The sequence below is a fragment of the Protomyctophum bolini genome, assembly GCF_963924005.1.
Source record: "Protomyctophum bolini genome assembly, chromosome: 1".
In the NCBI taxonomy this organism is placed as follows: Eukaryota; Metazoa; Chordata; class Actinopteri; order Myctophiformes; family Myctophidae; genus Protomyctophum; species Protomyctophum bolini.
The window spans coordinates 55,328,733-55,353,136 of record NC_137862.1 but is presented as its reverse complement, the minus strand read 5'-3'; the positions used below and the strand labels follow the sequence as shown (position 1 = coordinate 55,353,136).

General features: G+C 40.1%; 1 protein-coding gene across 1 annotated transcript; it reads right to left on the bottom strand.

The window, feature by feature from the left end:
• Positions 1-2,558: 2,558 nt before the first annotated feature.
• On the bottom strand, positions 2,559-19,768 carry LOC308317232 (uncharacterized protein). The gene is made up of 5 exons (XM_080766088.1): positions 19,635-19,768; positions 6,365-6,490; positions 5,566-5,712; positions 4,193-4,309; positions 2,559-4,061 (listed from the first exon to the last, which is right to left on the bottom strand). Exons 1-5 carry the CDS (start codon positions 19,678-19,680, stop codon positions 3,835-3,837), a joined length of 663 nt encoding a protein of 220 aa, XP_080622214.1. The 5' UTR covers positions 19,681-19,768; the 3' UTR covers positions 2,559-3,834.
• Positions 19,769-24,404: the final 4,636 nt, after the last annotated feature.

Sequence of the window (24,404 nt, the reverse complement as noted above, 5' to 3'; positions counted from 1 at the left end):
CTTAAAACACTGTTTTTAGATACAGAAAGCACACCAATATCCTTAAAACACTGTTTTTAGATAAAGAAAGCACACCAATATCCTTAAAACACTGTTTTTAGATACAGAAAGCACACCAATATCCTTAAAACACTGTTTTTAGATACAGAAAGCACACCAATATCCTTAAAACACTGTTTTTAGATACAGAAAGCACACCAATATCCTTAAAACACTGTCTTTAGATACAGAAAACACACCAATATCCTTAAAACACTGTTTTTAGATACAGAAAGCACACCAATATCCTTAAAACACTGTTTTTAGATACAGAAAGCACACCAATATCCTTAAACACTGTCTTTAGATACAGAAAGCATACCAATATCCTTAAAACACTGTTTTTAGATACAGAAAGCACACCAATATCCTTAAAACACTGTTTTTAGATAAAGAAAGCACACCAATATCCTTAAAACACTGTTTTTAGATACAGAAAGCACACCAATATCCTTAAAACACTGTCTTTAGATACAGAAAGCACACCAATATCCTTAAAACACTGTTTATAGATACAGAAAGCACACCAATATCCTTAAAACACTGTTGTTAGATACAGAAAGCACACCAATATCCTTAAAACACTGTTTTTAGATACAGAAAGCACACCAATATCCTTAAAACACTGTTTTTAGATACAGAAAGCACACCAATATCCTTAAAACACTGTTTTTAGATACAGAAAGCACACCAATCCTTAAACATAAAACACACCAATATCCTTAAAACACTGTTTTTAGATACAGAAAGCATACCAATATCCTTAAAACACTGTCTTTAGATACAGAAAGCATACCAATATCCTTAAAACACTGTTTTTAGATACTGAAAGCACACCAATATCCTTAAAACACTGTTTTTAGATACAGAAAACACACCAATATCCTTAAAACACTGTTTTTAGATACAGAAAACACACCACCATCCTTAAAACACTGTTTTTAGATACAGAAAGCACACCAATATCCTTAAAACACTGTTTTTAGATACGGTCGGTGGGCAATTAAATATATTTTTGGGGGTTCTTGACATGAAAATGTTTGAGAACAACTGACATATAGAAACATGGGTTTCACAGAAAACTGTCAGGATTTAGAAGACATTTTGTAGAATCGTCCTCAGGTCAAAATGGGATAAAATCTCTCCATATATGCATGGAGCTGGCCTGTTCTGACATCAGAATGGTGCGGACGAGGTCGCATCATTGCCCACCGGGCACTGTTCTAGTATTAGAAATGATAGAAAATATGCCCGGTTATTGATGGCTATTATTGACAAACAAAATCACCATCCTTTGTACATGTTGGGTTTCAGTTTCAATCATTCAATACTAAAGCTATTATGAGTGCAAATGTATTATTGAACAGAAGAGGGCAGTAGAGACCGCATGTGCGCTATAGTCTCAACCCGCCATGCCCTAAGTTCTCTCACAGAGACAGACCCCTGACGGCACCGTCATCATCATCTTAATGAAGCTGATTAGCCATCGCATCGACTGGTGGAAAACTCATCACTGACTGTGTTGAATTAGCAGATGAGATTATTTTAATGTATTATGTATGAGTCTGGATATGTCTGATCGGGAGGAGATTGTTTCCAGTCACTCACATTATAGTGACAGTATAAACTATAATATATAAATTCTGAATTTTATTAATTTCAGTTTATGTGCGTGTTTATGTGTGTGTTGTTAACATTATTAATTAACAATTAACAATTAACATTAATTTCAAATTCAGAATAGAATTAGAAATAGAATGTGCCGCCATCTTGGAGTGATGCGATTTTTAAGATATTTTTATTTAGACAAACATGCCAAGTATTTTCTTTCTTTTCCATAATGATACAAAAAACAAAGGACAACAATAAAAAAAACATTCTACCCACCCACCCACACCCCAGGCTACAAACACACTTCTACACACACTTCTACTAAACTTGTGTACAGTAAACACTTGTCTCGCCATGTTTAGACTTAGTTCAATAGCATATTGTCCTTTAATCATTAGCACAAGATTATTCAGAGAATGCGGTGCTTAGGTAATAAACTGTAACACAAAAAGAAACACAAAACACATACTATTAATTCACAGATCTAGCGACTGCATAAGCGTATCATTTAACTGTACTGTACACATTATAAACGCTGTGTCTCCTGTTCATTTACATTGCGTCAGAATGAACTATAGAACCCACGTACATCCTGCATCGTGTCCTGTGAAAGCACGCCTCTGTCACCTGATACATATGTCTCATAGCACCAAGCATCTCCCATATAGTATAACACATTTTACCCCCCAATTAACTGTATTAATATCTACATCCCTGAGATACTGTAATTGGTTGATAAGAGGATTTCTGTTCTTATGTAACACAGAGTATTTACTGTATAGGCAGTGAACTTTCTTAATAGCACCAACATCAATACATAAACGACACAAACATGAAGTTACAAAATATAAGATGGGTCGGCACTTAAAATTATAATGAGCCCACCCACGGAATAAACGCGACAGGCATGCAACGTTCATAAATACAGTACCCACTACCGAAGAAGATCAAAGGGAGAACAGGAATGTCTATAACGCAACAATAAAGGCTAATAATATATAAAAACGTATTTGCTAAATAAACTAAAAAGCAAAGAGAACCAACATTTGCTAAACGTCAAAGCAGGAGCAATGTTTGGGATGATAATTCAAAAACGACAACCTTCTCTTTGTTGTATATGAAACTTTAGTTAGTTGAACGTGGTACAAAATAACAAACTGGCCACTGCCATTGATTCACAAAATAGACTGTCTGCCCGCGCATAGTGCAAAGCCCGCTGGGTAGTGGGAAGTAACATAGAACACACCAATAGAGTGACAGAACCGTGAGTACCATAATAGTGCAATGCAAAAACAGAATATTTACATGGGAAGTGTGCTCATGGCAATCCTTTTAAAGCTTACCAGAGGAATCACAGAAGCCAGTTTGAGTTAGCCTGGCTAATAAGCCAGACCGAATCAGCCGTACCACGACAGTGTGATAGTCTGGCTTATTAGCCAGGCTAAGTTTGAGTCTGGTCTGTAGGTCATTCCTAGACCGGGGTCCAAAAAAGCAAGGCTATTTTTCCCCAGACTCAGATTCTGTTGGGGGCACGACATAGCACAGCCTATAGCTCTAATGCGTTGCATTTAGATGCAACACATTAGGGGTGGGCAACTGGCGGCCCGGGGGCCACATGCGGCCCCCACCTTCACTTAATGTGGCCTTCAGATTAATTTTGGAATACTGATATGTTATTGATTTCAGCTGTTACAATTCCAAACATGCAAACATGACCCGCTTTAATTACTTCTTAGTCTAAATGAGTAGCTTGCCGAGTAGTATTACAACAAATCTCATTGTCTTTTTTATGTCCAATATATTTGTATTTAGTTCAAATTACTTTTCAGGATCTCAATAAAAAAATAGCAAAAGATATTATTCAGGATTTCAATTAAAATATAGCAAAAATAGCCGATCTACAAGTTCAAAACGTTTTGAACTTGTAGATTGGATATTTTTGGTACAACATGCATGCAATGTGGCCCCTCTGGAGTGAGTATGGAAATATAATGGCCCTCTCCATCGTCAAAGTTGCCCACCCCTTAGAGCTATGGACCAGAGCTAAGCACAGCCCAGCATTTGATCTGAGGTTGAGAGAGTTTTGGACAAGTTCAAATTTAGAACAAATGTAAAGTGGGAGTTTTACCAAGAATGGCTTTATAAGTAAGAATATACCAATGTAGCAACCTGTGAGACAGAACTTCAGTTGAACAGAACAGCAGAGACCACTGGTGCTACCAGGAGCAGTAAGAGGCTAACGGCGGCGCTGGTAGCGCTGTTGCACAAGTCACCCTCACAGCAGCTTACTTCAACCATCGCACCTGAAACGTTGTAAGGGTGAGCGTGGATGTGAGCGTGAGTGTCCAATGAAACACATAGGCTCTTTGAGATGCAGCCCTTGTTGTTCATCGCCTTGCCTTTGACCTCCACTGTGAACAGACATAAAACATGTTATTGTCCGTATAAATATCCCTTTTAATTGACCGTTCTTCTGAGCTGAAGAATGTGACATATTTGGGTAAAGGAGAGGCTGTGGTCTGAAGCCATATAGACTTGTTACCTCGACTTGTGACGCATCGATCCTCGTCACCGGCACAATACAGGATGTCTGAACAGTCTTTGCCGTTGCAGGTGTAGCACTTATTACCGTTGGGAAAGTCTGAAGGTTTGGCAGGAGCTGTAGGTTTTACATTTTTAAATGGTCATATTATATTGGTGATTTATTCAACCCTGAACCTCATGTACAACAAAATAACATTCACATGATTATTTGCATAGCCGCAATTTGCAATACTAGAGTTTTTATAATGGGTTGAATCTAGAGTTGCAACACCCTCCATTGACAGCCCATGATCCAAATAGAAAAGTCTGATCTGCTTGTATTAATTATAAACAACGTTAAACTCACTAACAAGCTGCTGTAAGGCAAGATTGAATTATCCTCTTTCAATCTGCAAAGTGTTTGTTTTTATAAAAGTCCATCATAAAAACTTTCTGTCAAGAAATTCCGTGCGGGTGATTGTTGAGTGTTGGAGTTCGGAAGCGCTCGTTTTCATGAACACATCGCGCTGCTGCTTACTGCAGTATATGCAAATTCTAAACGGGTGGTACGCAGGACGTTGAGTGACTTCCGACGAGCCAAATGGACCCTAACAGGTCCATTTGGTTCCATTTGTACACTCTCAGAGTAAAATTAACAGTGGTTTTACAATATAAATTGGGGTACCAGAGATAGAAATGCCATTAAATAGGGGGTCCGTAGCCTAAAGGCTCATACATAGTCTGGATTTTCGGTGGTGAGGTGACCACTGAACTACAACATGACGTCACTGAGCCGCGGTGAAGAGCAAACCACCGCCACCGCTCCAGCCCTTCTCTCTGTTTTTACTCACCACCGCTCAACGTTATTTCACCTCCGGTGGTCAGCTCACCACCAGAGCGGTGGTCACCTCACCACCGAAAATCCAGACTATGAATAGGCCTTAACGCGTGTGAAACTGGGGGTCCAATGAAATGAATGTTTCGGAATGAGCCGTAAGAATCCTCCATTATCGAGATCACTGGCATAATGTTTTCAACTGGGGGGTCCGTGGCCTAATAATACATGTTGATTTGGGGGGTCCTTGACAGCAGGAAGTTTGGGAACCACTTGTTTAATACAAGCAGATCGGAAATTTCTATTTTGATCAATGGGCTGTCAATGGAGGCTGTGGCAACTCTAGATTCAATAAAAACATCTAGTGTTGCAAATTGTGGCTAATATTCGCATAAACAAGTTAAACCACACGTTTATTTACAGTTGGCCTCTGGCACAAATGCAACTCTCAATGCTCCTCATAAGCATTTGGCACTACACACGCACGCATGCATGTGCGCACACACACACACACACACACACACACACACACACACACACATGCTATAGGTACTTACGTGTGAGATATTGGACATTGCAGAGGTCAGTGGAGCAGCACTTGCTGCTAATAACTGACCTGCTGATTCCTAAGTTCAGTGAGCCACTGTTGCCGCACCCAGCAGATAGCAGGCAAGCCTTCTTATTAACATCCACCGTAATCTCACCTAAAAACAAAGATATTTCCCACTGTCAAACAATGTCTTAAATACCTAACCCATTTTGACCTGAGATCAGATTCTAAAAATGTCTTCTACATCCTGACAGTTTTCTGAAAAAGCTATGTTTCTATGTCAGTCGTTCTTTGATTTTTCAAAAATAGCAGACCTACAAGCTCGTAGCGCGACACTCGGTGGCGCGCTATGTACTGCATTTCCAATTTCCAATACTTTTATTCTACTCCACTATATCTCTGATCCAAATATACTTTTACTCCACGTCATTTATTTGAAAACTTTATAGTTACTAGTTACTTATTATTATTATTATTATTAATATTAGAAAACATACATTACCCATACAGTATCAGCCCTATATACATTTGGACCATTTGAAAATAGCAGAAGCTTGTGAGCTTGTAGATCTGCTATTTTCAAAAGATTATTATACATTTGAGAATTTGAAATGGGACATTCTGCATAAAGAGTACTTTTAATTTTGGTATTTTAAGTACATTTTGATGCCAATACTTTTGTACTTTTATACTTAAGCAAAACATTGAATTCCGGCCATTTACTTAACAGAGTATTTATACATTGCAGTATTCAATACTTGTGAGTAAAAATGTCAGTACTGTTCCCAGCACAGCTTGTCACATACCCACAGATGTCCTGGTGGTTACAACACCACAGGAAGCAGAACAGAGCTCTTGGTTACTGCAGGTTCCTGTTCCCGCCGTCACGGCTCCAACCTCAGTGCACTGGTAACATTTCAAGGCAGAGAGATCTAAGACAAGAGGCGATACAGAGGTTATGATGTATATTTTGTGCCAAATGACCCTTGTCTTGTAGCGGCGATGGTTGAATGAGTGGGAAGAAAACCGGAGGCAGGCAACAGGTTCTAGTCTTACGAATCCGATCAATCAGCTTTATTGAACAGAATTCACTCCGTACAACAAGGCAGTAGGCACGGGCAGAAGGCCCCGTGCCCCCAGGAGTCACATCGTAGGCCAATCTCATTGTGAACACACAACAGTGGTCCCAAACGTTGCAGTATATTAACTTCAAAGTCCCTGTTAGGTATTTTCTGTGGTTTTGTGGGTGATGGTCATGAGTCCTTTGCCCTTTTAATCTTATGACCCGGTGTCTCCTATGGTCTTGCCAAATTATGGATTATGCATTGCCCTGTGACTGACATTTGATGTCACGCTGTCCCACTGACTGTAAAATAGTATGGTTCTGGCCCCGCCAGAGTTTAGATAGTAACACTGCTCTCCTAGCTAGCGTTGGTAGATAAGAATTGTTTTGTTTCCATTTGCCATAACACCCAGCCTCTGTGTTTTTGCCCTTGAAGTTAGTATTCGCTCTAACAGACTGCAAACTGCACTCAATGACGTTATGCCCTGTCCCCCGGTTCCACTAACTGATATTGCATGTCCGGACTATCTCTGCCCCGTGAGATAGTTCCTGTATGCAATATTCGTGACGTCTTGCATTATCTGTCCATTTGTAAACAAATATGTTTATTGACCTTGTTGTTCAACACATTTTCCGGTGTATTGATTACGGTATGCTATATTAACCATGTTCAATTTGGACATGGTCAGAGATCCTTGTGGAAACGCTGTCCGGATTACATGCCTTCTTCTCTCCCGATACAATGGTGAATATGAATATATCTGATTGAACCCCCTCCTAGCTCTGCTTGTCTGAAATTGTCTTCCTTGTGTCTGTCAAATTCATTCTAAGGTATTTTGGTTAACTCTGTAATACTCTGACTTTTACTCATTATAGTTCAAAAGGTTTTTATAACCATTTCTGTAAAGTTACCAGCCTTCTGCTTCTATTCCAGTGAAGAGTATTTATTGTAATTAGATTACTTCCAAAAGTATTTATACAGTTCCGGTGTTCCCGGAGCTCCAAGCTCTCTGCTATTGAAGCCTTTCCTTATTTATCATAGTCTTTATTTTAATACAGTCCTTTCATATTTTAATGGAGTTTTATCTCCATCAAATTTGGTCCAATCTTGCCGTCCTTTAACGAGTATAAAGCCTAATTTATTTGATTAAGCTTATACTCCTCCTAAAGGCAAAGAATCAGTTCCCTTATATTAGCTGCTCTGAAAAAGAAAACAAAACTCAGTCCTGTAGATTCACTCCCTAAAACTCCCTCAAATTCACTTGACACACACAAGGAAGAGATCAGACAAGCAATTTTTTTGAGCATGGGGTTTCCTTTTGATCAGTGTTCGCCATTGTATCGGAATGCATGTCATCAGATTTCGACGGACAAGCGATTTTTTATTTTGGGGTCCATGAACGGCTCACGTCTCAACAGTAGTGAACACTTCATGGACCTCTCCACGGATCTGTGGACGAGCGATCGACCCATGGGGCTTGACAAGCTCGGCTTGTCCATGGTCGGATGGTCCTCCACAGACCCAAACCTGCTCCAACCCCGGCTGTCTCTCTGCTGCTGGGTCCTTCTTCCTACGGACAATGATTGTCTGCTCCGGTTTCTATACAAGTTAAGTAAATCAATGCTTGATGTCTTTCTCAGTCTACCTTTAGCTTAAATAGATTATACTGTCATTATAATTCTTCCCCTGATACCACCTCGAGCAGCGAGGCATTCATTTTTAGTTGTTTATCAACTTCAGACAAAGTAGCGGAATTATTTTGAGTTCTTTCTGTCTAATGTCATAAATTGTTTTTAGAATTGTCAGTTTGTGGACCATAACTACATATATAGACTTCCAGCACTCGGTTTAGAACGATCGCTTCATTGTGTGCGGGAAGTGTATATATGTATTATTCTATTTATTCTTGCTTTCTACTCTGAGTCGACACGGAGCGAGCGAAGCAAGGGTGAATTTTCTACCTTATAACGGTCCATAAACTGACTGGCGTTCATTCACACGCTTTTCCCAGTGCTTAGCACTAATTAATTCATTCAATTTTTAACATCCCAAAACAATATAAGTTATTAATGATGCCATTATTCAATTTGACTATTTGATTCCCATTTTTAAAGATACATTTTGACTTTTTATCTGCTATTCACATTCACTTGGTCTAAGACACTCTCTATTTTAGAGGGGGCTCTTCTTATCAGTGGTATTTGTGTGGGAGAGACTCTGTCTCCTCTCCTCTGTGTGAGCGTGTACACGCTATGCGGCCTTGTCTCATAAGAGTTTTCCCTCTCACTCTCTGTCCTGCTCCTGTTCGTCTATGTCTGGTCCTGTCTCATACGAGCTTTCCCTACTGAACACCAACAGGGATTTTTAACTTATCATGATACGACCGTTGACCATTCAATACTTTCATCCTATAATAATTAGGTTCAAATTATTTCTCATATCATTGACGCTGAGACGTTCTATTTCTTTCCCAGATAAACTTTTTAGAATACAGTTCAAAACATTTCTCCATCAAATGTTTGTGTGTGCATGTGCGTGCGTGCTTACTTTGTTATGTATCCCAGATACAGTCTTAGTGTGCGTGCGTGTGTGTGCACGTGTGTGTGTGTGAATCCACCCCTGCTGTATGTTTTGATTTACGAATCTCCCATTTCACTCCCGGTAGTGTTAAGGTGTGTGCGTGTGTGTGAGAGGAATCCTCTCACTCTGTCTGTGAGCCTGGCTCATACGAGCTTTCCTTCGTGACTGTGTGCAACGCCATCTTGTTTCATAACTTTAGAAGTGTTTTAGGTAAAGCCAATCTAATATCCTGACTTTTAGTCAGGGAGCCAAAGAGTACATTTTTCATATTTCCAAATGATAGTCAGGGAGCCTAAACGCAAATTTAAATTTTGGTATTTATACAGTTTTTACTGCATTTCATACATTTTTAATGGCCTTAGTACAAATTTCACTTTATCCTATTTCAACAGAGAGCCCCTCCATCTCCTTCATGTATGTTTGTGTCTGTATGGGCCTGTTTTGGGTCTCTCTCTCTCTCTGTGTTTGCATGTGTGCGTGTGCGTGAGTGAGGAACATTTCACTTTACATTTGGTTACAACTCTCCACTAATTTCTACATTTAATATTACATTATTAAGAAATATAGGATCGTGACGACAATTACTGTCAGACTCCGATTCCACCATTTCTCAAGTATAGCCTCCATTCTACCAAAATACAACTAAATAACATTTAATATTTCATTTTTAAGTTAGGTTAACTTCCCAGTATTATTAATTTATTTATTTAAATTAATTTTAATTTTAATTTTAATTTTTTCAATTTTAATTTTTAAGTTGAATTTTGAATTTGAATTTTGAATTTTATCTTAATTTTTCAATTTTAATTTTCATTTTAATTTCATTTGGAATTTGAATTTTGAATTTATTTATTTTTCTTTATGTTGACAATTCAGGTGCTATAGTCCATAGTACTAACACTATTACTAATACTTATCACCTAGAACAAAAAAAGCAGATGTCACAGTTAGTCTTGATATCTCACTCAATTAGTTAAAACAAGTTCCCTATTATAATAGTGATTATTATTCTATTTTTTTTTTGTACTTTACTCTCTTATCCTTGGTCGTTCGGAGATGTGCTCTCCCTCCCTATAAACTGTGTATATGCATACATGTGTCTCTTCATATGTATCCTCCCTCCATATAAAGGTGATATGCGCACGGTTGAAGAACGGTTACGAGAAGTACAAATATAAATATTATTATTCTATTATTTTATGTAAAATAAAAATAAAATAAAAAAGGAGAAGAAAAACCATATCCTGTTTTAAGTACCAATACTTCCATTTCGCGAGCTGGTGGACTGTTGACTTCCTGTAGCGCTACTCGATGTCACAGATAAACCGGTTTTCATTTTCTCTGTGGTTCTCACTTTTCTCTCTTTTGGCAATTTCTGTGACTGTGCGACTAGTCTCTCAGTTGATTAGCGGCAAGTAGCTAAGCCGATGTGCACGCAGAAAAGTACGGCATTACTCATGGGGTGAAGATCTCAGTTTCTTCACATCCATCTTTCACTATATCTCAGTTTATTTTGAAAGCCATACCAGTATTGTTTACTAAGCCCAGTATTGTCTTATTCAATACAACGCACCATTAATTTCTCAGTTGATTAAGGTGCCAATTACATCAGTAAGATCTAAGTTTCAGAATATCTCAGTTTATTCTGAAAGCAATATCAGTAAATACAGTTCTCTCTCTAATTTCTCAGTTGATTAGGGTACCAATTACATCAGTTATTCTGTATTAAATGCGGTCTTAACGCTCAGAAGTCACAACTAGTTTCTCAGTTGATTAGTGTGACATTTGGAAGACATAATTTAAGGCAAAACATGTGTCGTTCGGATTCAAACGGTCAGCAGTAAGATTGGAGAAATATACATACTTTCTCCCTAGACCTAAAGAAAAGTAGAAGAGTAACTTTTTTGAACCCACAAGACTTGAAGGGGAAGGACAGACTCACTGTTGCTGGGTAAAATAGATCTTCCCGATAAGGGGAGTCTACCGTCGATATAGTCTCTCTCGATCCTTCTCTCTTTGTGTACTATAGAAAAACATCTCTCTCTAACTGTCTTGTACCATGTGTTCATTATCAGTCGTCCACATGTCTGTTGAAGTTGAATCTGATATACACATACTTTCGATCTCTCTTTCTCTCAGGATATGGTATTATTCTCCTTGGTAGTTCTGCAATGTGCTATAAACTGTGATATGCGTAGATTGGGGGAACATCTGTTTCTCTAAAATACCCTCCCTCCATAAAAAAGCATGTTTGAGGAACGCGTAGGAGAAATATAAATATGTATATAAGTATTTAAGTATTTATTATTTTGATAAGACCCAGTTTGTTTATTATTTCATTGTTCTTATTTCTCCTTCGTCGATCTCCCTACGCCCTCCCTCCATCTTAGTAATGTACAAATGCGATGGGAAGAGCGCTCAGGAGAAATAAATAATATTTATTTTTAAGATACCTTTCTCTTTCTGCCTTTCACCTGCCCAGTGTATATGCGCAGGTGTATGAACCAGTTTGATAATGGGTTGTCAGAATTATTGTTTCATTTCATTCACCAGTTTGTTCTTTGTTTTTATGTTTTATCTTTAGATACGGATCTCTGTGCGTGGTCGTGGTCAAGGGACAAACCACGGAATTTCGACTTCCACAAAATACGAGGGAGATTGCTCTGCTGGTCTGACTGGTCTTCATTTGTGGTTGTGGACGTCGACATTCCTTCAAGGTTTGCCACTTGATCCCGAACCAACTCAGAACCGTCTGAATTCACTATGGTTAGGCCCAACCCCCAGAACAGTCTGCCCTAATCAGTTGCCCATAGATTTCCATATGGAACAAAGTTATTCCACTCACGTTTCACCAGACATTTGTTGTATGTGGTTTATTAAATGTTTTTCTTTTCTGTTTGCTAATTTCTGCTTCCCAAGCCATGTTCCCCTAATATTTACCTCTCTCTACCTAATAGTAGAATAATATTAGATTAATCATCCCTTCTCCCCTCTATTGAATAAAATATTAGTTGAAATATTCCATTCTCCCCACAATTAAATAAATATTAGGTCATTTTGATTTGATTTGATTTAATATGTACTGATTTTATTTTGACTGACAAACATAGACCATGTTCCTCTACTACCAGTAGACAGATATGACCAACTATTCCCTCAGCATTGACAGCAGGAAACTGATAGTTACCGGACATTGACTGATTGCTCGCTTATCCTGACGGGTAGACAGGTGACATTTGACTTAATTGACTTTTTGTATTACTTTTAATAAAAAGGTTTTTAGCCATTCCATTCTATTTCATAATAAGATCTGAAAGCCCATTACATAAATTGTGTAAACTGAATTATCCCATTTTTGGACAATCGATATTTGGACAATCTAAATTTCATTCCATTATGATTCATTATCCCACCTCATCATATTTTGATTATTTAAAATTTCATATTTGATTCATATTTCCCCTGAATTGGAATATCCCTCCCTTAAAACAGTTCACCCCTTTGACCTTAAATTGTTTAATATAGGAACATCTCCTTCTCCATTTTATTATTTTGGTTTTTATCATCATGATTTTGATTGAACTAGGCATTAATCTCCCCAAGAATCCACTTGATTCTATAATTGACCTTTATATGGTACTAAGGGACTCCCAAAGACATTGTTGCGACATCGCGCAGGAGCGCCCCACCATCACAGTACCCCATTACCCCCTCTCCAAGAACTATGATAGGACACCCAGCCAGTTTTCTCCCGTTTGCTGCAGAGATCAAGCATATCTGTACATTGAGAAACTAAGTTCATGTCGGGTCACCTATACAGGGGGGGGAGGGGGCGAAGAATGGGCTCCGACAACGAGCCAAGAAGAACTAAAGCAGGCAGTCCGCTCTGACCATGAGCTGATTGACTGTCCGAAGAACTCTCGCAGCAGTTCCGACCACGAGCTGATTGTGAGAATGAACATTTGTTGCTGGGTCCCGAGGGGACCCCGAAGACGAGCTCTAACGAACACTGCTGCCGGCCTGGAGGCTGCACCAGTTGCTGGGTATCGAACCCCGAAGACATCATCGCGAGAGAAAAACCATTCTCTCTCTCTCCCACAGTACCATCTAAATAAGGATTATATGCCTAGTACAGTCAATTATTATGTTTTTTTTTATTTTTCATTGTTCCTGTTTCGTTCCAGGTTTTGCCATTCTGTTCCATTTTGATTCATAGTAAAAAGTAAGTTTTCCCCCTGAGGATATGATATTGTCAAAGGTCACATGACCCTTCGCCCACAAATGCGATGGATCTTGTTAGGTATTTTCTGTGGTTTTGTGGGTGATGGTCATGAGTCCTTTGCCCTTTTAATCTTATGACCCGGTGTCTCCTATGGTCTTGCCAAATTATGGATTATGCATTGCCCTGTGACTGACATTTGATGTCACGCTGTCCCACTGACTGTAAAATAGTATGGTTCTGGCCCCGCCAGAGTTTAGATAGTAACACTGCTCTCCTAGCTAGCGTTGGTAGATAAGAATTGTTTTGTTTCCATTTGCCATAACACCCAGCCTCTGTGTTTTTGCCCTTGAAGTTAGTATTCGCTCTAACAGACTGCAAACTGCACTCAATGACGTTATGCCCTGTCCCCCGGTTCCACTAACTGATATTGCATGTCCGGACTATCTCTGCCCCGTGAGATAGTTCCTGTATGCAATATTCGTGACGTCTTGCATTATCTGTCCATTTGTAAACAAATATGTTTATTGACCTTGTTGTTCAACACATTTTCCGGTGTATTGATTACGGTATGCTATATTAACCATGTTCAATTTGGACATGGTCAGAGATCCTTGTGGAAACGCTGTCCGGATTACATGCCTTCTTCTCTCCCGATACAATGGTGAATATGAATATATCTGATTGAACCCCCTCCTAGCTCTGCTTGTCTGAAATTGTCTTCCTTGTGTCTGTCAAATTCATTCTAAGGTATTTTGGTTAACTCTGTAATACTCTGACTTTTACTCATTATAGTTCAAAAGGTTTTTATAACCATTTCTGTAAAGTTACCAGCCTTCTGCTTCTATTCCAGTGAAGAGTATTTATTGTAATTAGATTACTTCCAAAAGTATTTATACAGTTCCGGTGTTCCCGGAGCTCCAAGCTCTCTGCTATTGAAGCCTTTCCTTATTTATCATAGTCTTTATTTTAATACAGTCCTTTCATATTTTAATGGAGTTTTATCTCCATCAGTCCCTCCTTCCGGAAACAAACAGGCTACCTCCGTTTTATGGGAGCCAAATCAGATTGTTGCTCTCACCGGATCTTCCTGTGAGTAGGAGGGACACATTGCATGTAGCTTCAGGCACAGTGGCACACTTAACTATACGGTTTATATTGTGAAACTCTTTCAGCCTTTTTGTCTCTAGTAGTTTTAATCAGTTAAATGTGGAGTGTTAAAATACACCACAATATCAATAGGACTAATTCATTATCTATACTATATATGAAGTATGCAGAACCTTATTTAACCCCTAATGTCACTGTTGTGTCTCAGATACCGGTCAGGGATGCCACCCGTCGAGGGAAATGATGTAGTCAGAGCCGCAGGTTGTAGAAGAGGTTATAACAAGGAGTATATTTATTTCCATCAAAAAAGGGTTAACATGATGTTCAAAAAAGGAGGGAGGAAAACCGAGACTTGAGTACTTTACGACCGGGGAAAAAGAAGCACTCCAGTTCTTTGTCCTAGGCATTATTTATACTTTAAAGTTATGTCCACAAGTTGGGCTCCAGCCAATAAGATTTGCCGTTCAGGATCTCATGTCAACTGAACTATGATCTAATATTCGGACTTTCCCAAAACATGTTTTTGGAACATGGGTCTTGTGTGCAGTACAATTACACAAGTGACCTGGCATGTGGTGCCCACTATGGGCCTGATTCATTAAAAAGAAATACGCCACCGTTACACTGTGGCGGAAACAGATATCGTATTTATCCGTCCGATCAAGCTACGTTGAGATGACGGGTTATTCAGAGAGCGGTGTGTACCACAGGTGCGCTGGCGTATCGCAGGTGTATGTCATACTGAATGCAGTGGGTGCAAAGTGATCGGAAAAGCACCCGACAACTTCATTTGCATTGATCCACGCCCCATATCGCACCATAAAAGTCTTCAAGCATGACTCAGCAGACAGCAGTTTGGTCTGTCAAAAAAAGAAAAAAGGCTTTGCAGCCGCAGACATATATGCGGCTTCACAGCCGCGGTCACTGCATGAATATAGCCCGCAATCTATTAATGTAATAATTCTACACATGTAGGAGCAGGACAGTTAGGGCTTTTATGTTATGTCGTTTTTGCAAATTTGCACCATTGTATATTACCACTGTAGGGCTACTATACAGGGGCGGAGCTACCGGGGGGGTGAGGGGGGTGGTCACACCCCGGCCCGGACCTCCGGGGGGCCCGGGCTGTCAGATGATCGATTGACGATTTTTTTACACAGTCACTCACGACTGATAAAACCAGCGGGCCCCCACGAATCCCGCAATTAACCAGATACAGAGCTTATATAGCCTATAATAGCCTACACAGCAAAATATCATGTCTGATGAGAATGTACTGCGCTGGACTGTACAAGCACCGTGGAGTCTGTCTCACACTCTCTCCAACAGACATCCCAGCCACGCTCCAAAAGTGCAAGTCTCTCTCTGACGCCCTGTGGAAGTCCCTTCCGCAGCCCTCTGGTGATATTCTCACTCCCGTGCGCGGGTTTTCAAATCCCAGCAAATAAACAAAACCACGTAACTACTCACCAACACAAAGCCTGCTAGACCTTGTTAAAAGTCTATTTTCGTATCTGGGAAGCGTCTCAGGTCCCCAGCTTCTCTAAAATACACTTTGTGCCATCTTAATAACGCAATGTACCCTGCATTTTACCGGGCAGTCATTTCTTCTACTATGGCATTTTCGGGTTTTGCCTGCGCCGATCTGGTTGGATTAATTTTATTTAATGATTAAAATAGTGCATTTTATAGAGAAGCTGGGGACCTGAGACGCTTCCCAGCTACGATAATAGACTTTTACCAAGGTCTAGCGGTCCAGGGCTACAAAAGTGGCAGCACCTGTCACATTAGTAGGCTAATCACTCTGTGATAATTTAGGAGTGCATATGTTTGGACTTCCTTTTCTCCACAACGGACTGTTTCGATTCTAAATCTAAACCCCTTCTTGTTGCTTTTCCCTGTGTGCGATCACTCAGCAATAAGGTGAAACAGAACACAAAGATGAGTAGTAGCCTATTTATTTTTTTAACACACAGCACCTCTCTCTCTCTCTCTCTACGTCTCTCTCTCTCTCTCTCTCTCTCTCTCTCTCTCTCTCGTGTGTGCATTGCTGCGCAATGTCACAGACACAGACGCGATCAACCAAATATAACACTTTCCCTCTATATATGTGACTGTGATCAGCTCCTCACACACTATCTACGTCTCTCTCTCGTGTGTGCATTGCATTGACGCGATCAACCAAATATAACACTTTCCCGGCCTCTATCTGTGACTGTGATCAGCTCAGCAGCAACTGTTAACGTCATTATTTTTTCTTCCGTTCGGGGGGGGGGGGGGGGGGGGGGTGCTGTTGGGAGTCTGGTTCGGTGAGGCCCGGTCGTGCTGTCTCACCCCCCGGCCCGGCCCAATGTTGTTCCGCCACTGCTACTATATATGTACAAACTGACATCAGTCCATCAAAGGACACCAAAGGAAATTATAATTATTGCTTCAGCGGAGCATGCACCACAACGGTGCGTGCTCTGCTGCTGAAGCAATATAATTATAATTTATTGAATTAAGTTCGGGACCAAGGCAGGTGCTGCACTCACACCTTTGCAGTCAGAGGTAAAACATAGGCTATCCGATATTTAAAATATCGGATATATGTCAATGCAAAAGTCGTCTTTTGAGAGAGAGAGAGAGAGAGATAGAGAGAGAGGGAGAGAGGGAGGGGGGCATTGCGCGATAAAGAACAGTATAGCCTATATACATTCATAAGTGAATAATTGGGATCCTCTTGTCTGAAGAATTTAAGAAATTATAATCCAGTGAGTTTATCCAGTGAGTTAAACTATTGTGTGTGTGGCATCCATGCATGTGATCAATATCAATACATGATTAATATTATAAAGTCTGTCCTTCATATTTGCAAGCACGGGAGCAGCGCACGTCGGACCATCGCTTTTTCGCATCGCAGCGAATGTGGAGCTGCGGAGCGGACCGTTGCCCCGTCGGCTAGAATGCTGTCGGAAAAAAGGCCGCCTCCCAGGCTAATGTGGTCTTCTATTTTTTATATAGGGCTATATATATAGCCCATTCATTTTCCAATGTGAATCGGATCGGCAGCACGCTGCTGTCTGCCCACCCCACAAACACACACACACACACACACACACACACACACACCCTGCACACACACACACACACACACACACACACACACACACACACACACACCGACCGACAGTCAACTGACTCAAGGAGCTCCGTAACAAAACAATTTCAATAGGCCTGCCGCCTACTGCAGGCATTACTACACTAAACAATGTTGGATTCGTAGTGCAGAATGCAGATAAGCCTATGTTCTTATTATAATTGTGAGTTTGTTTTTTAACATGCGCGAGAGCCGATCTACAAGCTCACAACGCGTTGCACTGCGAGTAGAAAGCTGTCAAGTGAGAAGCGCAATCGCGCATGCTATAGTAATATACTAATAAATAAATAAAAAGGTCTCGGGCTTGCAGGGGCAGTTTCTGTATGGGAAATGCATGCATTTAGGCATACAAGTGCACTCAGCTTTTATTATATAGGCTATCATTTATTTTGTGCTGATCGACCAATATGTCATGGGGACACATGCCTACATATTTTATCTGAGATTTGGGAACAATCTGATGATTCAGCATGAAGACTAAAGCCTTCTGAATAAATCTATATGCACGTGTATGCTTCCGCAAATGTCTCCGCCACCTAAAGACGTCCCGTGGGATTTGACGGAGTTTCCGACCAACGTACGTGAGCGTCAAGTTCACGGCCATTTCCATGAATTCCAAATGAATGTGGGAAATCCACGTAAATGCCTTTTCGCTAGCTTCACGTCATGTTATCATCGTAAACGCCGTTGTGAATCAGGCCCTATATGTGTATGTGGTTTTAGCTGTCAGGTGTGTGTGGCACACAGTTCACTAACCCTATGGCCTGGCTTTCAGTGTACATTAGGGCCTCTTTGGCTGAAACCCATGATCTTACAATATCAGCTCTTTCCTAGAAACCTTCTGGTAAGGGTAACAATAATGTGAAGTACAGGACATTGATCAACACTTTGTGAAATACGTGTGTGTGTGTGTGTGTGTGTGTGTGTGTGTGTGTGTGTGTGTGTGTGTGTGTGTGTGTGTGAGAGAGTGTGTGTGTGTGTGTGTGACTGGGTGTGTGTTAGAGTATGTGTGTATGCATGTGTGTGCATGTGAGTGTGTGTGTGTGCGTGTGTGCATGTGAGTGTGTGTGTGTGCGTGTGTGTGAGTATGTGTGTGTATTTAGTGATAAAGGTAGAATGTATTATTAACAGTCTAACCCATATTAGCCCATATCCCCACCCAACACAATAGTGGTCCCCAGGTTGATTCTAAGTCAGGGTGTTGGACCCCGATCGTTCACAATCAGTTGAAAACCCCTGGTCTAACTGATTATTAGCACAAATACATTATATACTAGAGCAGAGAGCAGGAGAAGCTCCCTGAACACACAACTGTTGGATTGCAGTATGATATATTTCACCAAGATTAGAACTGTCCCGTGACCCCGGGACACAGTTTGCATGTCCCAACAGCCCGTGTACCAGTGACCATTATTCATCAGTTACAACTGAACACTAATGTAAACTTTACAGTCCACCATGCATATGTAGGCCTATTGGATTTGGAAGACTTTCTGAACAATCGATCATAATCTTAAAAAAAAAAAAAACCCACCCCAAAAAGTGATTGATTCAATGCCAATCCAAATAGTTTAGCAACTGTTGTTATAAGGATGGCGAGCTTTCGTCACCTCGCCTCATAGATGCAGTGCGGCGATAGGAGCATGACGCACTGTCGTTAAAGTTTCGGTACTGTTTTATGTATCTGTACAGACTGTACTAGCCCTGAAACATGACTGCCATGATGATTATCATGAATACGAGAGTCATGAACCATGGCTAGTGTAGCTGTAACATTTCCTCGCATTTCTAGTTTATTTAAATAATGTCATGCACATTGTTTCCTGCAGTGCATGGCCTGCAGGACTCGTTGACTACATTTAGAAGACATTTTTAATCTCTTGCTACTGCAATTATCGATTATTTATTATGGAGAAATCCAATCATTGCATTAAACCCATGTTTATCATTTAAAAAAGACTTACCTTTTGGAAGAAGCAGAACCCCAAGGATTACTATGACTAGATGCATCTTGTTGTCCGTCCAACAGCTCCAAATGGAAAACTGAAACCGTAGGCTACAGCTAGATAACTGTCTACAAATGGGGTGGGCCGGTGGCGTCTCCGTCTAGATGGGGGTAGCCTTGTTTGGCAATGTTTTTTTTTTTGGCAAATCCAAGCTAGCAAATATAAAACGATCTCTTCAAAATAAGAGTATGAGTATTAGGAAAAAATATTAATTTGCACATTAAAACTACAAATTAAGCATTTAAACGACGCTATAAGACACACATTATGTCAAAAAAATCTAAATGGATAAATGCTATTCACTGGAGTGCATGGACTTTATAAAGTGGACGCTGGAGTCTGGACAAAATCCCTTCTACGTATCGACTAGTCACTATACTCTACAACACCGTCCACACCCTCCGCTAAGCAGCAGAGGTTTGTCACGAGGTCAGAGTCCAGACTAAAGTGCGCTGGACAAATGTCCCTTCATCGAATGGGACGTTTTTTGACCTCTGACCTCTACACCTCTGCTTAGCGGAGGGTGTGGTGTTGTAGAGTAGGTCTCCCCGGACTCGTGCGTATGTCACACTATAGTCGATACATAGAAGGGATTTTTGTCCAGCGTCCACTTTATAAAGTCCATGCACTCCAGTGAATAGCATTTATCCATTTAGATAACTTTTTTACGTTATTGAATTACTTATTTTTACACAGAAACATAATGTGTGTCTTTACAATAACTGTAATGTAATAATAATACTAAAATAATGTAATGTAATAATTATTTAATTAACGACACTTTTATTCTGATGTGATGCCTTCTATGTGGCGGCCCCTGCCCTTTGGAACTCTCTCCCCTTGGAGATCCGCCAGACTGCTACATTGGACATTTGGACACTTTCAAGTCTGCACTGACACATTTGTTTACTCTGGCTTTTGGCAACGGTAACAAGACAACTCACCCTTTTTGCCTCTCCAAGTGAGTTGTCTGGACATCTCACCCCGAAAGTCCGGACAACTCACCAGACACCTCACCCCGGTGAGATGTCTTCACTTTCGGGGGTGAGCTGTCTTCACTTTCGGGGTGAGTTGTCTTCACTTTCGGGGTGAGTTGTCTGACTGAATATGTAGGCTATACCCTTTGAGTTATTTTATATACTTTACTGAATATTTACCATTTATCCTCAATATAATCTAGATTCATTCAACCTTCCTGAATTACAGCATAGATCCACTGTTCTTGATTTTTCTCTCTATCTGTGTGCGTGCGTGTGTGTGTGTGTGTGTGTGTGTGTGTGTGTGTGTGTGTGTGTGTGTGTGTGTGTGTGTGTGTGTGTGTGTGTGTGAGAAACTTCTGAAGAAATGTGTAAAACTGTGTTGGCAATTTGGCCATAGATGTTAATATTACCTGGACCCCTCCTAATTTGTTTACTCAAGATGGCTGAATGGTTATATAAGGTAGCCATCCTCATCATCATCGTTGTTGGGCGGAGGGGTGTCAATAGCTTTGCTATTCAGATGTATTCAGTCAATAAGTATAGGCCTATTAGAACTGTGTTCGTTGGGAGTGCAGTCTAATTAGCAACGTGCAGCTGTGAGACTCTGCCTTTGAAGCGCAAACATTATCCCCAAACGATCTACCCACCCCCCTTCAATGCTGCATAGAGAGAGTGAGAGAGAGTATTCCTTACTTACAACAGTGTTTCACCGGATTTTACTGTTAAAATAAATAAAACAATTAGCGTGTGACTATGCACGTCTGTAGGAACCGATAGTTGGATCCGAAATTGAATTACTGTAATGGGTGCCACGGACAACTCACCCCGCAATGTCATCCCTTTACAATCTCGCCCAACTTGCCCCAGCGGAAAGTACAGACAACTCACCCCGCCATGTCAGAAAGTGAAGACAACTCACCGGGGTGAGTTGTCCACTATTCTTGGCAACTAGTTTGTTGGTTTTTTTGTTTATAGTAACAACTGCATTTACTGCAATCTGCGTCATCTATTCTAGCCTGTAGGTCACTTATACCTGTACAGATATGGTGGTTCAAATGGCAGAGCCTAAATGTGCTGCTTACTAGTGTATCTTGTATAAGAATATTCTGTTTTGTAAAAACACACCAATAACTGAAAATAAGCACAAGCTTACAGACGGGCAGGCATTGCATTCTTTTATTCTCAGAAACTATTTGTTTATTTTGTTATATCGACCACAAACATCATGTCCACTGCAAGGTTATCGTTTTGAATTTCATTTTCACTTCATGTTAGCTTTAATTAGTTTTTGTGCTGGTTTAGTTTGTATTTTGTAATAATGCTTTGTTTTAGTATAGTTCAGAACTTCAGATTAAACCTTTATTCTGGTCATGGCCATGGACCGTACAGTCTTAAATCCTTAAATGTATTCTTAAATCCTCATTGATTATTGATTATGGTAATATACAGACAGTAGCTTCTCCTCCCCTGATTATATGTTCCTACCACATGGTGAAAGAATGTTAAACACTGGATATAGAAGAAGGTAACATTGACAAATATTCGTGAAAATAAGTAACTATACTGATGTGACGAAAGTTCACAATGCGTCACATCACTAGTTGTGAGCTTGTACATCTGCTTTTTGAAGATTTTTAAAGTGACTGACTATAGTTGCAGACCTTTGTTTAAGGAAATGGAAGTGTTTTTTTAAGCATTGCAGAATCATTGGTGCCTGGCCTATTGTGTAAACTGTAAAGGCATGTCCTAATAGGTTTCCACTGTGAATAGCCTATAGATTTAATACAATATTTACATACACAGATTCTAAATAAATGTACTATGGAATTCAATAAACAACATTTAGCGTGTTTAATGCATAGGATAAGTTTTACTTTACCTGTAATGGCAATCCTTCCCTTCAGATTTTGTTGCCCATTACTTCACAGGTGGTGGAGGTGATCGTACGCAGCAGTGCACACAGAAACATGAATGATGGATGTCCAGTCGTAGAGCTCAGTTTTGCTGTATTTATTGAAGAGTTGTGCAGTTGAGATGAACATACCAATATGTAGTGATTCTCCTGTTATTGTTGTCTGCTTCTGGCTGCTGGCTGCATGGTAAGAACGGTGTGGGCCTGGGCCTGTGTCTAGTTCCTCCCTAGTGCCCCTGTGTGTCACCTTTATAAGCGGTCACCTTCTACAAGCTGTGCCCCTCAAGCCCGCCACCAGGTGGTCAAAAATAATACTGGTAGCCTAATAATAATACAAATAATGCCTCTCTTCTAATGGCTCCTACATTACCATTACAGTACATACATCAATAATTAAGCACCTCTATGTTTTGCAGAATCGCTAATTCATTCATTGTTTTTTTTATTTTATATTATGTTAAGGATTTTCAAAAGTAAATGGCATTTTTTTCCACCCATAACTTTTTAAAATATCATCAAATACAATTATTACTTTGCTGTATCCTCACGGCCCACAAGTTGAAAATCACTGGTCTAAAAGTAGTTTTGAAAAAGTGTTTAAAGGAATAGTTACCCCCCCCCCCCCCCCAAATGTAAACTTTTCTATGAACTACACTCCACATGAAGCCTTGAATTCATGGTGTTTTTCTATGAACTACACTCCCCATGAAGCCTTGAATTCATGGTGTTTTTTGTCACATTCCTGAGCCAATACTTTGATGACGGCGTGGCTGGACAGTATGCGAGATTCAACTGAGAATTGAGTCTCTTCTGGTCATCACATTATTGGCTCAGGAATGCAAGAAACAAATCTGAATTCAAGGCTTCATGGGGTGTGTAATTGATGTAAAATAAGTCAATTTTTTGGGTGAACTTACTGAAAACTGTCTAAACCACAGGATGTTTTGTCAGTCAAGACAGTGCATTTAAAGTCCAGCTGAAACCAGTTTCCGTGAAGTTGGCTTGGTAGTGTTGTGGAATCTTTCGGAGAGCAATTATAATGCAGTTAAACAACATAATGAGACACAATTCAGAGTTTCAGAGTATTAGAATCTTGTATTCGAATACGGAGCCAATGAAGCGTTGCAATGGAACATACAGACTGGGTCTTAACACATTCCACAATGGGAAGACCCCCCAGACCATACAAGTCACAGGTCAAATGTCAGTAAAGACAGAAAACAGCTTAGTTTCCCATGAGTGATTTGATCTCCTTAAATGTATAACTTAGGTATTCCACATTTCCTCGACAGTAGTTTTATGGTCCTGTAAAATGCAGGTTGCAGAGCAGTTTTTCTTTTTTTTTTTAAACATTGGGCATAGCTCAGGCTATGTTCTCTATTACTGGCAGTGACAACATAGTGAATACAGAAGTACGTCGTACGTACGTTGTGTGATGTATACAGTACACAAGATGTAAACGTTTCCTCTGGAAACAACCTAAAGATGTATATTACATATAGGGATGTGCCGATGAGACATTTTGGCCGATATCGATATCCGATATATTTAATTGCTGTTATGGCCGATATTACAGATGTCGATATGATCTCATTCTGTATTGAAAAATTATAATAATTTTGTCCATTCTGAACAGGGTGTCTATAAGCATGCAGTGCAGAAGCATGCAGTGCAGGGTGTCTGCACTGCATGCTTAGGCATGTCAGATTTAAATTTAATACCTTTATATTTAATATTGTGAGCTTGTAGATCTGTTCAAGCTGTTACTTTGGGCTTGTTTATCTGTAAAGACAGACCGATTAATTAATCGGTCTGATTGATTAATCGAACCGATGC

What these genes read in the sequence shown, in the direction of transcription:
- LOC308317232 (XM_080766088.1), bottom strand. Translation starts at nt 19,680, where the DNA reads ATGCATCTAGTCATAGTAATCCTTGGGGTTCTGCTTCTTCCAAAAG. An exon ending in GGTTCTGCTTCTTCCAAAAG is followed by an intron (nt 6,491 to 19,634) that starts GTAAGTCTTTTT and finishes CTCTTGTCTTAG; the next exon opens with ATCTCTCTGCCTTGAAATGT. An exon ending in AACCACCAGGACATCTGTGG is followed by an intron (nt 5,713 to 6,364) that starts GTATGTGACAAG and finishes CTTTGTTTTTAG; the next exon opens with GTGAGATTACGGTGGATGTT.